This window comes from Ornithorhynchus anatinus, chromosome 3 (genome assembly GCF_004115215.2).
Source record: "Ornithorhynchus anatinus isolate Pmale09 chromosome 3, mOrnAna1.pri.v4, whole genome shotgun sequence".
NCBI lineage: Eukaryota > Metazoa > Chordata > Mammalia > Monotremata > Ornithorhynchidae > Ornithorhynchus > Ornithorhynchus anatinus.
In genome coordinates, this window is record NC_041730.1 from 50,413,113 (window position 1) to 50,433,630 (window position 20,518).

The following is a 20,518-nucleotide window of genomic DNA, read 5'->3' on the forward strand; positions in this document are numbered from 1 at the left end:
CTTTCCCGGCCGAAGAGCCCTAATCCTTCCAGTTTATCCTCTTAGAGAGGCTGTCCCATCTCTCTGATCATCATGATTGCCCTTCTCTGCCCCTTCCCCGGGAGCTCAGTCGGTTTTTGCATTTTCTGGTATCCGTTAACAATACTAATGACAATAATAATGGTAGTTGTTAAGCGCTTACTATGTGCCAAGCGCTGTTCTAAACGCTCGGGGAGATACAAGGTAATCAGGTTGTCCCACTCGGGGCTCACAATCTTATTCCCAGGGTAACTGAGGCTCAGAGAAGTTAAGTGACTTGTCCAAAGTCACACAGCTGACAAGTGGCAGGGCTGGGATTAGAACCCACAGCCTCTGACTCCCAAGCCCTTGCTCTTTCCGCTTCTAGTCCGTAGTAATATTAATGATAATGATGCTGACAATTATAATGATGGTAATTGTTAAGTGCTTACTATGTGTCAGGCACTGCGCTTTTTTTTTCCTGGTATCTGTTGAAGCACTTACTCTGTGCCAGGCGCTGTACTGAGCGCTGGGGCAGAGACAGAGTAATCAGGCTGGACACGGTCCACGTCCCACACGGGGCGCACGGTCTTAATCCCCATTTTACAGAGGAGGTAACCGAGGCTCGGAGAAGTCAAGTGATTGCGCCCGGTCACACGGAAGAGAAGTGTCAGAGCCGGGATTAGAACCCAGGTCCGACTGTCTCCCAGGCCTGTGCTCTAATCATTAGGCAATACCGTTTCTCTATGTTGACCTCTCCGGACTATTTCAACCGGATTGTGCCTGCTTTCCGGATGTTGGTATTTGTTAAGCGCTTACTACGTGCAGAGCACTGTTCTAAGCGCTGGGGGAGATACGGGGGAATCAGGTTGTCTACCTAGGCTCCTCGGGAAGGCTTTGAGGATCAGGACTGCCTGCACCAAATCCACAGCATCCAGCCAAGCCAGTCTCTCTCTCTCTGTCTTCGTTCATTTTAATAATGAATTTGATTACGGGATTTGTTAACTGCTCATTATATGCCAAATACTGTACTAAACGCTGGGGTGGACGCAGATAATCAGGTTAGAGAGAGTCCTCGTCCCGGATGAGGTAACTGCAGTCTCTTACTTCCCCGTGCATTCAGGACACCTCTCCTGACACCCGAAACTCAACGTGTGCAAAACGGAATCCTCCCGTTCCCGCCCAAACCCCGTCTTCTCCGTGACTTTCCTGTCACTGTAGACAGCGCCACCAACCTCTCCGTCCCACAAACCCATAACCTTGCTGTTATCCTCGAATCATCTCTCGCCCCAGGGCGCAGAGCGGACATGGGAAGCGGCGTGGCTCAGTGGAAAGAGCCCGGGCTTTGGAGTCACAGCGTCATGGGTTCGAATCCCGGCTCAGCCACTGGTCAGCTGTGTGACTTTGGGCAAGTCACTTCACTTCTCAGTGCCTCAGTTGCCCCATCTGTAAAATGGGGATTAAGACCGTGAGCCCCACGTGGGACAACCTGATTCCCCTGTATCTACCCCGGCGCTTAGAAGCAGTGCTCGGCACATAGTAAGCGCTTAACAGATACCAACATTATTATAATAATAATACTGATGATGATGGCGGTGGTATCTGTTAAGCGCTTACTAGGTGGCAAGCCCTGTCCTAAACACCGGGGTAGGCAGAAGGTAATCAGGGTGACCCAAGTGGGCCTCCCAGTCCTAACCCCCATTTTACAGATGGGGGAACTGAGCCACAGAGAAGCGCCCAAAGTCACCCAGCCGAGAAGCGGCGGAGCCGGGAGCGCTCTGCACACAGTGAGCGCTCGGTAAATACCATCCATTCATTCGATAGTATTTATCGAGCGCTTACTACGTGCAGAGCACTGTACTGAGCGCTGGAATGTACAAATCGGTAACGGATAGAGACAGTCCCTGCCCTTGGACGGGCTCACGGTCTAATCGGGGGGAGACGGACGGACGAGAACGAGAGCAATAAATAGAATAAAGGGGAGGAACGTCGCATTAGAGCAACAGCAAATAAATGGGATCGGGGAAATACTACCGAATGAAGCCACGACCTCTGACCCCCAAGCCCGGGCTCTCGCCACTGGGCCAGGTGGTGGGTTCCAATCCCCGCCCCGCCCCTGGTCGGCTGGGAGACTCGGGGCGAGTGGCTTCACAGAGCACGGGCTTTGGAGTCGGGGCTCACGAGTTCGAATCCCAGCTCCGCCACTCGTCAGCCGCGGGACTGCGGGCAAGTCACTTCACTTCTCTGGGCCTCGGTTCCCTCATCTGTAAAGATGGGGATGAAGACCGTGCGCCCCACGTGGGACAACCTGATTCCCCGGCGTCTACCCCAGCGCTTAGAACAGCGCTCGGCACATAGTAAGCGCTTAACAAATACCCACATTATTATGCTCTGCTTTCCTCAGCTCCCTCATCTGGAAAAGGAGCCTCAGGTGGGACAGCCCGATCACCTGGTGGCCCCGGGGGCTGGGGACGGTGGTCGGCGCGTAGCTAAGCGCTGAAACACATGCCATCGTTAATTAATTGATCAAGCGGCAGGGTCGGGGTGGGGGGGGACCCCCGGGGGGTGGCGATCCGAGCCCCTGGGGGTGGGGGGGAGGGATGGGGCAAGGACGGGGTGGCAGGGGGCGTGTCCCCCGTCCCAGCTCCGGGCCGATCAGGTCCCCGGCATGTGCGGCGTGACCAATGGGGAGGCGGCGGGGCGGCGGGGGGCGGTCCCGGGGCCCACCCCCCTGCCCCATGCCAGGGGGCGGGGCCCTTTGCTGTTTTGCAGGCGCCGCCGCCGCCGCCGCCGCAGCGCGCCCCGGCTACAACGCGCCCCAGCTCCGGCGCGCCCCGGGGCCGCCGAGGGACCCAGGACTCCCCATCCCCGTCCCCGTCCCGGCCGGCGGCTGGACTCAGGTACGGACACGCCGCTCGTCCGTCCGTCCGTCCTTCCTTCCTTCGGCCCGGGGTCCAAGCAGGGCGGAGGGGTGGGTGTCAGGCATTCCATCGGATCGCCGGACCGCTTACCCGTGTGCGGAGCCCTGCGCTGAGCGCTTGGAAAGTGCGAGTCGGCCACGGGGAGAGACCGTCCCTGCCCAGCGGCGGGCTCCCGGTCCAGAAGGGGCGGAGGGGGGGGGGGGGGGGGAGACGGACGACCGAAGCGGACAGGCGTCGATAGCGTCCCTATCGATAAATAGAATGATCGGCAGATGCACATCCTTCATAAAATACATAGAATAAGAAACCGGTACCGGTGCTGTGGGGCGGGGAGGGGTGATGGGGGGGAGGAGCGGAGGGAAAGGGGGGCTCGATCTGGGAAGGCCTCCCGGAGGAGGTGACCTCTCAGGAGGGCTTCGAAGTGGGGGGGGGGCAACGGAAGGCCCGGACCAGGCCGGGTGGGCGGAAGGGGCTTGGGGACAAGAGCAGGGGGAGGCCCAAAGCCCAACTTTCCGGTCCCCAATCAACCCCGATCAGGTGTGTGCCCCTGCCCCTCCTAAGAATAACAGTAATCGTAATCAGAATGTCGGTATTCGTTAAGCGCTTACTATGTGCCGAGCACCGTTCTAAGCGCTGGGGTAGACAGAGGGGGATGAGGTGGTCCCACGTGGGGCTCACGGTCCTAACCCCCATTTTACAGATGAGGGAACCGAGGCACCGAGATGTTAAGTGACTTGGCCACAGTCACGCAGCCGACGAGTGGCGGAGCTGGGATTCGAACTCATGAGCCCCGACTCCAAAGCCCGTGCTCTTTCCACCGAGCCACGCTGCTTCTCCGATTGTACCGCTCACGGTATCTGTTAAGCGCCGACTAGGTGCCAAGCACCGTCCCGAGCGCCGGGGGGATAATAACTCACGATACTATTTATGGTGTTCGTTAAGCTGTGCGCCAAGCGCTGTTCTGATCGTAGATTCGAGGTGATCGGGTGGTCCCAACGTGGGGGCTCACAGTCTCTGTCCCCGTTGGACGGATGAGGGAACTGAGGCCCAGAGAAGTGAAGCGGCTTGCCCTGGGTCCCACGGCAGACGAGTGGCGGAGCGGGGATTAGAACCCAAGACTGTGAGCCCCACGTGGGACAACCTGATTACCTCGTAGCTACCCCAGCTCTTAGAACAGTGCTTGGCACATAGTAAGCGCCTGACAAACACCACCATCATCATCACGAAGCCACGCCGTGGGGCGAGGGATAACGGTCAGGAAGATCAGGGCGCCTGGGTCCTGGAGGTGGGGGTGAAAGCGGGAGGCTGGGTCTGCCCTCCGTGGATTCCAGCACTGTCTCTACAGGGCCCTGTCTCTCGCCAGCTTGCATCTCTGACAGCGGTATCTCTGCCTGGGCTCTGGAGGTCGGGGACCTCCTCCTCCTCCTGTTCATCCACCTCCAGTCCCGTTCCCCCCCCCCCCCCCACCGGCCCAGGTGCTGTTCCTTGACCTCTGACTCCGCTTCCCGGGGCACAGGGGGCAGAAGACTGGGCCTATTTGGAGCTAGGGATGAAGGCTACTCAGCAAAACCGTCCGGCCCAGCCCGGGAGGCTGCTTAATCCTGGGGCGGCGGCCTCCTGGAGGGAGGGGGTGGGACCTGCCCAGGAGACCCAAGACCTGGGTCCGGCTGCCCAAACCCGCTTCCCTGGCTTCTCCCCTGAAGCCTGCTTCCTTGCCCTTCTCCGAGGCCTTCGCTGAGCTCCCTTCTCCCCCCGCCCCCTGTCTTCCTCGCCCCCTTTCCCCTTGCCTTCCCCTTCAATCCCCTGGCCAAGGATGGTGCAGCCGCAGGTCAGGTCCTGCCACCCCCAAGGGGCTCCTCCCCATCCCACCTGGATGACTCCAGGCTCTGCTCCGTCCAGGTGCCTCCACCCCACTTCCCTGGTAAAAAGTTGGGTTGAAATGGGGGCAATGGGACATAGAAGTAATGCCCCTCCCCAGTCTATTGCCTACACCCCAAGGCTGGAGGCTTGCTCTCTCTCTCTCTCTCTCTCTCTCTCTCTTTCTCTCCTCTCTCTTTTCTCTTTCCTCTCTCTTCCTCTCCTCTCTCTCTTTCTCTTTGTCCTCTCTCTCTTTCTGCCCCTTTCGGGGAGGGCTGGCACAGGGCTTCGCCATAAGGCTCAGTTCCAGTTCTGTTCCCAGCCCCCCGAGAATGGCGAGTACAGGCACAGGGCCCGGAGGGCTGGGGCACCCTAATGTCTGCCAGAACCACAGAGTCGTGGCTCACCCAGGGCACTGGGCAGAGCCGGGCACCCAGCGGAAGGCAAATGTCAGACGAGGAGGAAGGAGAAGCAGAAATACGGCACAGAGAGATCTCAGTGCCCTCGGTGACCCGGAATCACGTTCATGGGCAAAAACCTGTCCTCTCCTCGATCCTCCCCTACCTCCGGCGGGAATCCTCACCGGGGGGTGGCAGGCAGGACCTGGCCGCCCCTTTTGGCCCCCCCCAGGCCGAAAGCAGCAGCATGGGCCAGAGCCAGGGTTTCCGGGTCCGGTCCCAAGGACCTGAAGGAGATACTGTCCCTCGGGGAGGGCTGAGGGCAGGATGGGGAGCCTCCAACTCAGTGAGCAGACCTGACTCAAACCTGGGACCCGGAGTCCTTCCTTAGGCCAAATGGCCACTGCTCTTCCCTTCTTGAGCCATCACACCCGAGGCTCCAAACTCTTTACCCTTCAGACACTCCTAAAGTTCACTGCCTCCAGGAAGCCTTCCCAGATTGGCTCCCAGCCGTTTCCTGGTTCCCCTTCCTTCTGGTCTCCTGCCCTCACACCAGGCTCTGAACTCCAGTTTTTGTGAGATTTGCTGCGACCTTTTCTCCTGTCATCGTGTGTGTGTGTGTGTCCACGTCCCCCATCTCTCTCCATCAGCCCCTTGAGAGCAGAGCCCAGCGGGGGCCTGCCTTTCCACTGGACCCAGGACAGATTGGGGGATGACTGGACGGCTGAGATGGACCCGGGGAATGCCAGGCCAGGTTCTACCTCACCCCAGCCTGCACCCTCCACCCCCAAGTGGTGTTTCCAAACGACTGTCTCCCTTTCCTGCTAATAAGGTGTCTGTTCTGTCCCCAGCGTCCGAGGCTACGGTGAGATCTCCCGTGGCGCTGGCGGGGCCGAGGGGACTGGAAGAAGAACCGGGCACCTTCACCTGCCTATCCGGAGGGAGGCCGGTACCCACTTTCCTGCTCTCCACGGACTGTACGCTCCCTGCCCTGTCCAGGTGGTCCAGGCTGGGTGTCCGGCCTCTTTGGTTTTCCCGCCGGCCGCCCCGGAGTTGACCTGCTGACCCAGAGCCCTAGGGGAGGGCGGGCGGCCGGGCCGCCCGGAGCGGAAAGCCGCCCATCCCGCGCTCCTTCCCCATGGTGGTGGTTCCTGGGTCCCGGGGGCCGCCCTGGGCCAGACCTGGAGGAGGCCAGGCCCCCCGGCGGGAGTGAGCGGCCCCTTCCGGCGCCCGTCCCTGCGATGGGGGCTGGGCTGTCGACCGGAGCCGCCCTTGCCATCACCTTCAACTGCGTCGCTGCCTTGCTGCTGCTGCTGCTGCTCCTCATCGTCTGCAGGGCCTGCCGCACCCCGTCCTGCCCCGAGAAGCGGCCCCCGGCCGAGGCGGAGGGGAGCAGGAACGAGGGGAGCTACCTGCTGCAGCCCTGAGGCCGTCCGGCCCCCCGCCCGCGGCACTGGGGCTCTCGGGAGACCGCTCCGGTCGGGCAGGCCAGCCTCCCCCAGGACCGCCCAGCCAGGCGGCCCACCGAGGAGCTTGGGATGGAGGATTCTGGGAAGGAGGGGCGACGGGGCCCCAGGACACCGGCCCTGGCTGGAGTCAGACCCAGAGGGGACACTCCGATGGGCCCCGGGCCCGGTCTAACTCACCCCTCCCCACCCTGCAGCCGGAGGTGGGGGTTGGGGCCCCACTCTGCTGTGGGGAGAACTCTGTGGGGAGGGGCACTCCCCGGCATCGGGGCCAGGGGAGGCCCTGCGCTCTGAAAGGAATAGGGGGGCAAGGAACCGGTCGGCTTCTCTCTCGGGGTCGGAGAGTCTGGGGCCCTGCTCCTCCCCCTCCTGCTCAGTCCTCGGCCTCTGCCCACCCTCTCGGGTGCCCCCTTCCGTGAGGGGGGTTAGCCATGAGCCCGGAGGGGATGAGAGCCGGGCATGGAGAGCTAGGAGTGATGGCCACCATGGGCTCCCTGAGGGGGGTGGTGCTAAGGGCGTCCCGGCTTCTCCGGGCACATCGCGGGGCTGGAGCTGCCCTGAGGCAGGGGAGGGACTCCAGACCAGGCCGGGGCACAGACTAGGGGCTGCCCGTGCCCGCCAGGAGCCAGGACAGGCGAGGAGCCGGTCCTCCACTGCCCGACCCCAGGAACGTTCAGGCAGAGGGGCAGGACCCTTGATTCGCTCAGTCCCCCGCCCACCTCCCGCACCCCACGTCTCACCCGTGCCCCCTGGGTCGAGTCCCCTGACAGAGGAGCGGGGAGGGGAGACGCACCTGGACCCCAAAGGCACCCACTCCCTCTCCCTGCCAATCCCTGTGAGCTAGGGAGGTGGTAGGGGGAATCGCCCACAGCCTGTGCAGCTTGTCTGGATCAGCGATTCCTTCTCTCCCCCTCCCTCCCTCCCCACCTTCTGTGCCAGGCCGGTGTCACCCAGGAGGGAAGGCTGACGGCCAGCCTCGGCGGGGCGATGACCGGCAGGGAGTGGGTGGGGGCCGGGGAGGGCCGGTCCCTCCAAGGTGGGGGCAGCAGGGGTCCACTGACCGTCCCCGGTTCTCCTGGGGCTCTGGGCCTCCCCTAGCACCCTCACGGCCCCAGCTGTGCTTTTTCTAGAATAATAAAATCCAGATCCAGGATCCTGGCAATGTGTCGGTCTGTCTCAGCTGGCTCGGGGCGCTGCGGGGGATGGGGGTGGGGGAAGCTACCCCTGCCTGCTCCCTTTCAGTCAGGGCCGGACTCCAAACCAGCTCCTCATGGGGCCGTGACCTGAGCAGCTGGGGTGAGGGGCCCTGGCCTTGCCAGAAGCCTTGGGCCCCTAACTGGATCTCCTTGCTTAGGCACACGGGCACTACAGTTGTTGCTGGGCTGTGGGATGAGCACCCCAGGACACTTCGCTGCGGCTCGGAGGGTCGGGTCACGGTAGGGGTTCAGGGGGCCGGAGGAGAGGGCCTGGACTGGGGCTTCTGGAATCCGGGCCCTGTCAAGACAAAAGGCCTGCGCTCAGGTGGGGCACAGGAGTGCCCACAGAGAATTGGGGGCCTGGGCTGGGCCAATTTGGAGGCACTGTGCTCTGTTTGGTGCTCAGTAAATACAAACGATGGATTGAGGAGGAGGAGGCCGGTAGATTGTCTAGCGGCAACAAGGGGCGCAGAGTGGTTGTGGGGGCTTCCAGCAGCTGAGGAGGGTAGAGCCAAGCCCCGTTCTCCACACCGTCTCCCTGCAGCCCCGCAGAGGGTTCAGGCCGTGTTGGCCGGAGGAGATGGGTTTTTTAGGTCCCCGGACCATGGGGATCAACGACGTTTCCCCTCAGCTAGGTTTGTGCCAGGCCCGGAACCCAGCAAACGTCAGAAACAGACCAGACTCGGAGTCTCAGACAAACCGCGTTTATTTCCAACACCCTCGTCCTCAGCCTAGGTGTGAATCCGGTTAGAAATCTGTGAGGAGGGGGTCCCAGACAGTGTGTGTGTGTGTGTGTGTGTGCTGGGGAGGGAGGGCCGGGGGGGGGGGTGCCGAAGTTGGGGCCGTTACTGGCAGAGAGGCTGCCCTTGTGCCTCTCTCGTTTCCCAGGCTCTGTTTCCAACCCCCGTTCGCCTCCGACAGTCACGGTGGCTCTGGGCCCGGGCAGGCAGGGCCCCTCCTTCACTGAGGCCCCGTGAGCTGAGCAGCCGGGCAGCTTCTGTCCGTCAGCGCCGGAGGAGCCTGCCGCCGGGCCCGCGCCGAGGGCTGAGGCTCAGGGCTGGGGTCTGGGCGCCGGCTCTGGCTCCCTCACCAGGTTCAGCAGTTTGTCCAGCTTGGTGATCTCCACCGCGGGCCCTCTCTGCAACTCCTGCCCTTTCTTCTCCTAGACGAAGACACAAGGACCCGATGTGAGGATGGGGGAGCCCCGGGGTAAGCCGGGGGGAAGCTCAGGCCAAGTCCCCTCCCGGCCCAGCTCAGCAGCCGGTTCCGAGAGAAGAGGTGTCTCGGCGTTGGAGGAAAACGAAGCAGGCCGCAGAGGGGGCCGGGTCAGCCTCTGCCACCGTTTGCAGATTCCTCTCGTTGGAAGGGGTCAGTCTTTCTGCGGGTAGGCGTGGCCCTTCCCCCTACGTCCTTCCCCCGACTCTTGCCCGGGGCTCACCTCACAACTTCCCAGGAAGGTCCCCGTCCCACCCCGACGCCTCTAGCTACGGCCCCGCGGCAAGCTTGAGAAGCAGCCCGGCTTAGTGGATGCGGCACGGGACTGGGAAACAGAAGGACGGGGGTTCTGATCCCAGCTCTGCTACATGTCCGCCGTGTGATGCTGGTAAGCACTTAACCTCTCTGTGCCTCAATCACCTCGTCTGTAAAATGGGGATTGAGATTGTGAGCCCCACGTGGGACAGGGACTGCGTCCAACCCGATCAACGTGTCTCTACCCCGGTGCTTAGAACAGCGCTTGGCACACAGTAAGTGCTTGACAAGTACCATGATGATGACGACGATGATGATCATAAGCCTATGTGCCCAATCTCTATAGTCCTGGGAGGGCCCTGGGTTTCCCTGTTTGGAGGGATTTGGTGGAGGGAAAAATGATGGTGAGGCTTGGCCTCACGGGGAAGCAGCTCATGTAAATCTCTGGCAAGATCCCTCTTCAGTGGCTGGTGTTGGTGCTGGGGGCAAGAGTGAATTTGAATAGGTGTAGCCTGTGAAAGGATCCCTAAAGCCCTGGCAGCAGGCCTGGCTCCACTCCACGGGCAAGCCTCGGCCGTGAGTCCGGGCCCAGGAAGATCAGGCCGGGGCTCCAGGAGGCCTCTGGCAAATGGACTTCCTGTCTCCCTTATGACAGGGCCATTCCAGAAGAGGACCAGGTAAAGCGGGAGGCGTTTGTTTTCCATAGAATCCCTCTGTTTTCAATAGAATCCCTCCCTCCCTCTGGTGACTGAGATTTCTGACGGGGCTAGTCCAGGAAATGCAAATCTCCCCTCTCTGGGGGGGGGAGGGGGTTGGAGAGTGGGGGGCAGAGTGATCTGTCAGGCAAGGAGTCAGCATTTGTGAAGGAGCTCCTAGTGTCCGTCCCGCACGCGACTGGTCCACTCCAGCCAGCTCCCTGCTACCCCGTGGCACCTTTTGAGGGACCAGAGTGAATGTCCCCGGAGAGCACTCCAGAGAGCGGCGGCTTCCCCTAGGCCAACACTGGGTCAGAAGGCTCAGGCCCAGGCCAAGCCCGGAGGCTGACAGGAATGGGACAGCTGGCGGGACTCCAGCACAGACGGTCGCTAGCGCCTTTCCGTGCGTTGTTCCGGGTGCGTGGGAGGGGGTGGAGCTGAACCTCTGGGCAGGGAGGGAGGAAAGGGGCCTTTCCGGGACCGTCTCCAGTGGAGGCTGAGGGGACGCAGCCGCCACCCGCTCGGAGCTCAGCCTGCTCCCAGACCCACGCCCGATGCGGGCTTGGGCACGCTTCGGACAGGAAGGGCATATCTCCTCTCCCCCGCCCGCGTGCCACCGGGAGCCCGTAATTATCCGGGAGCACGGGGAGCTTGGCGGCCGGGGCCGGGGCAGAGACAGCAGCCCCTCCCTCAGCTCACGTTTGGGCTCCTGCCAGGCCACCAGCTCTCGGGGCACGTGGGGGAGGAAGCCGGGAATGCCGGCGAGGAGGCCGGAGGCCCAGCTGTAGTCTCCGCGGCACACAGTGAGCGCTCAATAAATACGATTGAGTAAATGCGATCGAACGGAAGCGATGCGCGTGCTGGAGAAGGAGCCCTGTGGGCAGCGGTAGCAGAAGGAAGGGGAAGTTGCCGAAGAACCCGGAGGGGACCCAAGCCCGGCCCGAGGCCTCGAACAAGCTTGGCCAAGCTTAGGGGAGAGCAGGAGGTGCCGCTGGGCTGTCCAGCGGTCAACACCCTAGGGAGGAAGCCGCCGTCAGTCCGTCAGTGGGGACTGACTTTTGCCCTGATCCCAGGGCTTGGGATACTCTTGGCCTGGGCGTGTTCCCGCCTGCAGGCGGGGTGAAGACCAGATGACCGCCTGTGATCGCCCTTGGGGGATTTGAGGATCTGGCCCTGGCCCTGTGCCTATCCTTGCCCCGTCCCAACTCCACTCTGCCACTTGTGAGCTGTATGACCTAGAGCAAGTCGCCTGACTGCTCTGAGCCTCCGTTTCCTTCTCTGTAAAATGGGGAAATCAATATCTGTTCTCTGTCCTATTTAGACGGCGAGCCTCGTGTGGGACAGGGAACGCGTCCAACCTGATTATCTTGTATCTACCCTGCACACTCACAACTCAATTATCAGTCACACCAGGGAAGCAGCATGGTCTAGTGGGTAGAGCCGGGGCCTGGGAGCCAGAAAGACCTAGGTTCTAATCCCTGCTCCGCCACTTGTCCGCTGAGCGACCTCGGGCAAGCCACTTAATTTCCCCGTGCCTCAGTTTCCTCATCCATAAAATGGGGATTGAGACTGCGAGCCCCATGGGGGACAGGGACCGCATCCACCCCGATGAGCTTGTTTCGCTTAGAACAGTACTCGACACATAGTACGTGCTTAACGAATGCCATCATCATCATCCTCACAACTCGGAAAAGAAACTTGGATTTTTTTTTGTCAACAGCTCGTTTAAAAAACGCTCTACTCCGTGAGACAGCCCAGAAGGCCAAACAAATGCCGGGCATCATCAGGAAGTTTCATTGAAAACCAAACAAAAGGCATAGTATCGCTGCCGCGATGTAAAAACAGCAGGTGCGCCTGCATCTGGTATAGACTGTGCAGTTCTGGTCACTGCTTTTTAGGCGAGAGCATAAGGGATTTGAGAAAATTCGGGAATAAGCCCATCCGTAATGGGATACCACAGGGAAAGCTGGAGAAGTAGAGGCAAAGTTAGGGAGTTTGGCATGTCAAGGAGGGCGATGATAAAAAGGTTTCCTCCTACAGCCTGTCGTTAGCGTCAGAGGTAAAATACCGGTCCGGACGGGCCGCTGGATACGTAATGGCCCCGGAAATGGGGCTGCATTATTAGGACCATGTTAAGCTGTAGAAGAGGCACAGAAAGGCAACCAAGCTCCTTAGGGACAAGCAGTATGGCGTAGTGGATAGAGCCTGGGCCTGGGAGTCAGAATAATAATGATAATAATAATGGTACTTGTTAAGCTCTTACTACGTGCCAGGCACTGTACTAAGCACTGTGATGGAAACAAGCCAATCAGGCTGGACACAGTACCCGTCCCATGTGGGGGGTCACAGTCTCAAGCCCCATTTTACAGATGAGGTAACTGAGGCCCAGTGAGGTAACTTGCCCAAGGTCACACAGCAGACAAGTGGCGGATTCGAACCCATGACCTTCTGACTCCCAGTCCCGCGCTCTATCCACTACGCAATGCTGTCATGGGTTCTAATCCCGCTACGCCACGTGCCTGCTGTGTAACCTTGGGCAAGACACTTCACTTCTCTGGGCCTCAGTTACCTCATCTGTAAAATGGGGATTAAGACTGGGAGCCCCACGTGGGACAGGGACTGCGCCTCCACCCGATCTGCTTGTATTCACCCCAGCGCTTGGTACAGTGCCTGGCACATAGTTAGTGCTTAACAAATACCGTCATCATCATCATCATCCTCCTCCGACCCAAGAATGTTGTTATATTTATTTTAATCTCAGACCCTGCTAGATTGTAAGCTCCCTGAGGTCAGGGATTGTCTCTTCTTACTCTACTCTCACAAATGCTTAGTACGGTGCATTTCATAGAGTAAGTCCTCAATAAGTACCACTGAATTGATTGATCGCTGTACTCTTCCAAGCACGTAGTACAGTGCTCTGCACACAGTAAGTGCTCCATAAATAGCATTGATTGATTGGCTCGTTGCTTATGAGCCCCGGGCTCCCGGGGGAAAAGGCTTTCCTCGAGTCAAAGTCTCATCGGGGCACTGAGTGGCCCTTATCCAACACGCCTATCAACGATGCCCAGCCTTCGGCTGAAAGAAAATGGCCAGGGATTTCTTCCAAGGCTGATTTTAGGAGATGATCAGTCAGAGAAGCCTTCCTGTTGTCCGAGTTGAGGGCCAAGCAAGTGGGGGATGGTCAGGGTCCTCGGTGGGCTGAAGAAGAATATTTTTGATAATAATTGCAGTGCTTGTTAAGAACTTACTCAGTGCCAAGCACCGGAGAGGATACGAGATAATAAGGTGGGACACAGTCCCTGTCCCACACGAGGCTCACAGTCTGAGCAGGAAGGAGGACGTGTGTCGTAACCCCATTTTACAGATGAGGAAACTGAGGCTTCCAAGCAGTTAAGTGAGTTGCTGTAGGTCATACAGCAGGCAAGCGGCAGAGGCAGAATTATGACCCCGGTCCCCCGACTCCCAGGCCTATGCTTTTTCCGGTAAGCCACGCCGCTTCCCGGCAACGGCTTCCCACGTAATTTCCCGGACCCTGGGAGGGACTGGTGGACTCAGGGGCCAAAAATCTGCCTCCGGGGCTGGGCACTCCAGGGTCGGGGTCCACCTCTGCCCATCGCAGAGCTGGCTCGCTGAGGCATTCATTCACGATGGACAGACTGACAGACAGACTGCCGTTTGGGGGCTGACTAAGGGTCAAACTGACTGGCCGGCAGACTAGCTGAAAGATATGTTTTATTGTTCATCATTGGAAGAGGCATTATCCCTGCTCACTGTGGGCTCTGCACAGAGGGGAAGCCCTTCAAACGGGTAGGGGCAAGTGGGCCTGGAATCGAAGAGTGGGAGGGACCCTGAGATTCATTCATTCTATCGTATTTATTGAGCGCTTACTGTGTGCAGAGCACTGTATTAAGCACTTTGAAAGTACAGTTCAGCAACCAAGAGACAATCCCTGCCCACCACGGCCTCACGGTCTAGAAGGGGGGAGACAGACATCAAAACAAGTAAACAGGCATCAATAGCATCAGTATAAATAGAATTATAGATGTACACACATCAAAACAAGTAACCAGGCATTAATATGAATAAATAGAATTATAGATGTGTACATATGCACGCAAGGGCTGGGGGGCGGGGAAGGAGGGTAGAGCAAAGGGAGTGAGTTGGGGAGATGGGGGGGGGGGGGGAGCTGAACAGTCTGGGAAGGCTTCCTGGAGGAGGTGAGCCCAGCTGGGATTGAGGGGGGGGTGGTATCTCCAGGCAAGGGGTCAGGCACTGGGGCTGACCGTCCAGCACAAGGGATGGCCTCTCTCTGAAGGCCTTAGGCAGGGGTGATCGGGGGCGGGTGGTCTTCTTTCTGCCGGGTGGTTCTGGCTTGGAAACAGGGGTGTGGTCTTCCGTCGGGCCCGGGCCCTGGACACAGTAGGCTACCTACTAAATTCTGCCTTATCTGTAGTCCCGTGGGAAATGAGCTCACCCCTGGGCAAGTGGCCTCCCAGCTCCTGGCAAGTTGACCCTGGGGGAGAAAGGTGGGCACGGAGGGGAGCAAGGCAGCAGGATGTTTCCCTGTCCTATTTAGACACGTGGGACCTGCTTATCCTGTACCTAACCCAGAGCGTATTACACTGCCTAACACATAGTAAGAGCTTAACGGATATCACTATTATGATTAGTATTATTATCACTCCAATTAAGCCCTCTTTTCCCCAAATACCTCAACCTTCCGCGTCATCTGTGCGTTTGGATCCGCACCCACCGGGCACATGGTATACGCCACTTCCTCAGCCCCACGACACTTACGTACAAATGGGTAACTTACTTATATTAATGTCTGTCTCCCCCTCTAGACTGTAAGCTCACTGTGATGAGGGGATATGTCTACCAACTCTTTTGTAGGCTCCCTCTGCACACAGTAAGTGTGCTCAATAAATATCACTGATTGATTGATTACTTCTCCCTCATTGACTGCCATGCTCACTGCTCCCACCGATTAATTCAGTTCTCTAACACCCTCCTGAAACCCTCAGTTGCTCCCTCCCAACGCCGTCCTTGATGTCGTCAACTGCTTTTTTGAATCAAACCCAAAGTCTCCCCTTAACCTTCCCAAATCCCTCCCACCCCGACATCCACTCTCTCATCCTTCTTGGCCATCGCTCAAGAGGAGATCTCTTACTGTTTTCAAAATCTTCCCGCTCCACTGTGCCTCTGATCCCATCCCTTCTCACCGTCTAAAAACCCTTGCACCCATATTTCTTCCCTTCCTGTCTGAAGGGAGAGAGCAAATGGTTAAAGAATACAAACACACACACCGCTCTGGTCCTAAAATCCTTTTTCCCTACGACAGCCCAACTTGCACGCTTTGTTCCTCTCAAGCCTAACTATTCACTCGGCCTTTTTCTTATCCCTCTCGCCACCGGCCTCTTGCTCACACCTTCCTATTTGCCTGGAACTTCATCCCGCTTCACATCTGTCGGACCACTACGCTCTCCCCATCATCAAGGCCCTTCAGAGACTTCATCTCCTCCAGAAGGCCTTCCCTGATTACTCTCTTATCTCCCCACCTTACATCTTCTAATTTCTGTCTCCTGGACCTCCTAAGCGTTTCAGAGCTTACAACTTCCCATAGCAGTGATAGATGTATGTTTCATTCCCTACTTCTGAAGAGCTAACTCGTGTACATATCTCCTTTTCCTTCTTCCTCCCATTTGCACTTCACTGCATGGCCTAGTGGAAAGAGCCCGGACCTGGAAGTCAGAGGAACTGGGTTCTCGTCCTGCCTCTTCCACTTGCATGCTGTTTGATCTTGGGCCGGTCCCTTAACTTCTCTGTACCCCAATTCCCTCATCTGTAAAATGGGAATCCAATATCTGTTCTCCCTCCTACTCAGACTCTGAGCCCCACGTGAGACAGATACTGTATCCGACCTGATGATTTTGTATCTGCCTCAGTGCCTAGTTCAGTACTCATCCCTGCAAATGCTTAACAAGTATGAAAATTATTATTATATGCTATGGAATCATCATCATCATCACTACCATCATCATCATCATTATCACCAGTGGACTGTGTCTGATCTGATTATCTTGTATCTACCCCTGCACTTAGCAGAGTTCTTAGTTCAGAGAAGCAGCGTGGCTCAGGGGAAAGGGCCCAGGCTTGGGAGTCAGAGATCATGGGTTCGAATCCCAGCTCTGCCACTTGTCAGCTGTGTGACTGTGGGCAAGTCTTTTAACTTCTCCGTGCCTCAGTTACCTCATCTGTAAAATGGGGATTAACTGTGAGCCTCACGTGGGACCACCTGATGACCCTGTATCTACCCCAGCGCTTAGAGCAGTGCTCTGCCCATAGTAATCGCTTAACAAATACCAACATTATTATTATTATTAGTAGTAAGCGCATAGTAAGTGCTTAGCAAATACCCAAATATCACTATTATTATTATTATTAATAACGAATACCAACATTATTATTATTATTATTATTAGGATGGGGGAAAATTGGAGGGAAGAGACATTTGTAGAAAGCTGAGGTGGCTAGTCCACAGAGAGGATAACTAACAGAGGGTGGACCGTGACTATTATTCATTCACTCAATCGCATTTATGGAGTGTTTTCTGGGTGCAGAGCACTGTAGTAAGTCCTTGGAAGTACAGTTCAGGAACAAATTGAAATAAATCACAGGGCATGGTCTGAAGCAGGTAGATATATATAACGCAGTCAATCAATTGTATTTACTGAGTGCTTACTGTGTGCGGAGCACTATGCAACGTAAAAATGAATACACACATTCCCTCCCCACAGTGGGCTTACAGCTCACTTTTGTCCCAGCGGAGACAAAAGGCCATTGACCCATTGACCTAGACAGCAAGAGTAGTTGTGTAACAAGTTGGGCTTTCCGCTTTGGAAACTAGGGTGCCGTGGCCAGTGTCTCTCTTTGAGACACCCCCTCTCCCTCCTTCTCTTCTCCAGCCCCCTCCCACGCTAGCTGAGGTGTCCCTCTGGGCTCCATCTGCCAGCCTCCATCCTACTGGCCCCAGCTGCTCGCTGCTCATGCAAGAGAGTCCCACACTCCAGGTGCTTGGAAAGGAAATTCAATTCGCTTTGCTGACTGCCTGGTCACTCCAGCAGCAACCTTGGCTGGGACTTTGGCAGGGATCAAGATAATGAAAGGTCAACGACCAGGCTGGCAAAAGAGCAGGCGGCTCCCTGGGGCAGCGAGGGAGAGGACGGCAGACCCAGAGAAATGAGCGACTCGCCTATCTCCGGGCTGCTGGAATGAGGCAGCTGGGGCTTCTCCAGCTCCTGACCTGCCAACGCCGCCTCCCCCGTCCCCATGGTCAGCTCACCCGCGTGCGAATTTCCCCGCTGCCCTGAGATCGGATGCTTTGGGAGAGCTGGGTGGAGTTCTCCAGGAGGGGGGACTGTTTTCTTTCTGTGCCCCAGGCTGGGAGACTTCATCCACCTCCTCCTCCTCATCATCCTCAACATCATCATCAGTTTCATCACTATGCCCAGCATTGACTGAGCCTACTATGGGCAGAAAACTTGACTAGATCCTCGGCAACACGCGATAGAAGTAGGAGACGTTGAGTAGGCCCAAGTGTCCTTGGGGGAGAGTGGAAAGGGAAGGAATCTATCAACCGATCAGTGGAATCAGTGATATTGCTCAAAGGAAGCCAGATCTATGCTGAGGCTCTCCCTCGGAAGAGGGGCGGACTCAGACACCTTCAGGAGCTTCATTGGTCCCAGGGTGTTTCTACACTGGCAGGATCCCTCTTTCCTCCCCTCACCAGGAGCAACTTGACAGTGTCACAGCCAAGCTCATAGTGGGAAGCAGCGTGGCCTAGTGGGAAAGAACCCAGACCTGGGAGCCAGAAGACCTGGGTTCTAACCCTGTCTCTGTCACTTATCTACTGGGTGACCTTTTGGGCAAATCACTTCACTTCTTTGTGCCTCAGTTCTCTCATCCATAAAATGGGGATTCAATACCTGTTCTCCCTACTACATGGACTGTGAACCTCATGTGGGACATGGACTGTGTCCATCCTGATCGTCTTGTATCTACCCTAGGGCTTAGCACAGTGCTTGGCACATAAGTGCCGAGTGGCTTAGTGGAAAAAGCAAGGGCTTGGGAGTCAGAGCATATGGATTCTAAGCCCGGCTCCGCCACTTGCTGTATGACCTTGCCCAAGACTCTTAACATCTCTGTGCCTCAGTTACCTCATCTGTAAAACGGGGACTAAGACTGTGAGCCCCATGTGACAACCGGATTACCTCGTATCCACCCCAGCACTTAGAACAGCGCTTGGCACATAGTAAGCCCTTCACAAATACCATAATTACTATCACCCTGGAACTTGGTGATTCTTCTGTTCCCACAGGGACCTCTACAGGGGAAAAATATCAGCAGGGATTCAGGCCCGTTGATGGATAAGCAGCCCACAGTGGGTTGCTGGACCGAAAGGAGGAGGATGAGGAAGATACAGATAGAAGAGGGGAACTCTGACATGGTCCCTTACAGATTCCTGTTGTCACCGTTGGAGGTAGAATTCTGAGCTGGGGGGGTCGGTGGATCTGACTCAGTAATGGCACCGCCTGAGGCCTCGATTCTTACGATGGTGACTATGACTTCCGGCTCAAGCTGGGTAAACGGAGGTGAGGTGTTTTTCCTCCCTCATCTGGGGCAGATCTGTCCCCTCTGCCCTCGGGGCCCAGGTGCGATTAGGGGCCCAGCCACTCCGGGGACTGCCCAGGCTGGAGGGCTACTGGCTGGGCTCCTAGGCTGGGAGGTCACTAAAAGGGGTGGGGTGGATTTGGCAGCCTCGAGGATCCTGCCCACCAGCTGGTCAGCTCTGAGCTGGGCGGGATTAGTCTTTTCATCTGTTTGATCGTGAATCATTTCATCAGCAGGGGCCTGGAGGGAGAGCGCGTGTCGTGGGATTCGTTTCCCTCCCTGAGCCAGCTGGGGTTCCGGGGCTTGCTGACTACTGAATCTCTCTGGGGGCTCTGTGCTGGGGGTGGCAGGGGGCGAGGGGGCTGGACAGGTCACTCAAGAATAGCCCGTGGTCTGCAGCCTCAGACTCATCGGTTGAGTATCTCATCACTTGTCAGAAGCTTTTCCAAGCAGGAAATCCCGCAGGAGAGGATAAGGGTGGGCCCCTGAGTCTGGGCCTCTGACTGAAATGAGGGAATCTGCAGGCTGCATTTCTTATTATGATAATAATAATAATAATTGTGGGATTTGGTAAGTGCTTACTAAGTAGCATTGTCCTAAAGCCTGGGGTAGATACTAGATAGTCAGGTTGGACACAGTCCATGTCCTGTATGGGGCTGGTGGGGTAAGGGGTGGGGGGGAGAATCGGCGTTTCTTCCAGCCAGGCCCTGTGGGACCCCCCAAGTTATGGTCTGGGACCCAGGCCATGGGGAAGGGTCTCAGGTGATCGGGGGATCTCCAATGAGCCTCTTGACTCCTGCCCTAGACTTTGGGGAACCCAGCTAAAGCTTTTGGAGCCCCATCGGGCCCCTTTTCTGGGGTTTCCAGGGCCCGGGAGATGGGGCAGGGGGGGTGAGAGGCAGGCTGTCAGGGATTCTATCTTCCTCTGCTCATACTTGCCACTGGGCCCAAGCAGTCAGGACTAATGTGTCCTTCCTCGATGTTCTGTTGGAGGTGGGGGACTCTCCCGTCCTGGAGGGTCTTTCGTGGGGCTCAGAGACCCCTCCAGTCCTTCTAGAGAACCAGCCTCATGTCCCAGAAAAGGCAACAAAGAGCACATGAAGGGGAAGCCCAATATCTAGAGCCTGGTCAGGGATCGTCTCTATCAACTCTACTGTATTGGACTCTCCCAGTCAGTCAATCACATTTATTGAGCATTTACTGTGTGCAGAGCACTGTACTAAGTACTTGGGAGAATACAATATAACAGAATTGGTAGACCCCTTTCCCTGCCCATAACAAGCTTACAGTCTAGAGGTACATCTCTAGCAATTAGTATAGTGTTGTACACACAGTAAGCGCTCAATAAATACCAATGATTGCTTGACAATGCAGATGATTATGAGCCCTGTTATTTCTAGAGTCAAGACCACCGCACTCTGAATTGCCAATAATCCCGAAGAAGACGTAGGACATGATGATAATAATAACTATGATGATAATGGTATTTGTTAAGTGCTTACTACGCGCCAAGCACTGTTCTAAGCACTGGGGTAGATACAAGGTAATCCGGTTGTCCCACATGGGGCTCAAAGACCTAATCCCCATTGTACAGATGAGGGAACTGAGGAACAGAGAAGTGAAGTGACTTGCCCAGGGTCACACAGCAGACAAGTGGGGGAGCAGGGATCAGAACCCAAGACCTTCTGACTTCCAGGCCCGTGCTCTATCCTCTACACCATGCTACTTCCCCAGTGGACAAAGTGATGGGCAAAGAAGTAGAAAACCGAATCAGTAAGGCCACTTGGGGACAGATTCAGGCGGAGGATGGCAAAAGCAGGCCATCGGGCTCTGTACCGGTGTGGAGGT

General features: G+C 57.1%; 1 protein-coding gene across 1 annotated transcript in view; it reads right to left on the reverse strand.

The window, feature by feature from the left end:
- Positions 1-8,523: 8,523 nt before the first annotated feature.
- The window catches only part of DNAI1 (dynein axonemal intermediate chain 1), a 187,565-nt gene continuing 175,570 nt past the window's right edge, over positions 8,524-20,518 (reverse strand). Inside the window, exon 20 of the mRNA XM_029060226.2 lies at positions 8,524-8,997. Within this exon, the coding sequence (XP_028916059.1) occupies positions 8,887-8,997 (111 nt within the window). The 3' untranslated portion in view covers positions 8,524-8,886. The remainder of the gene's footprint in view (positions 8,998-20,518) is intronic.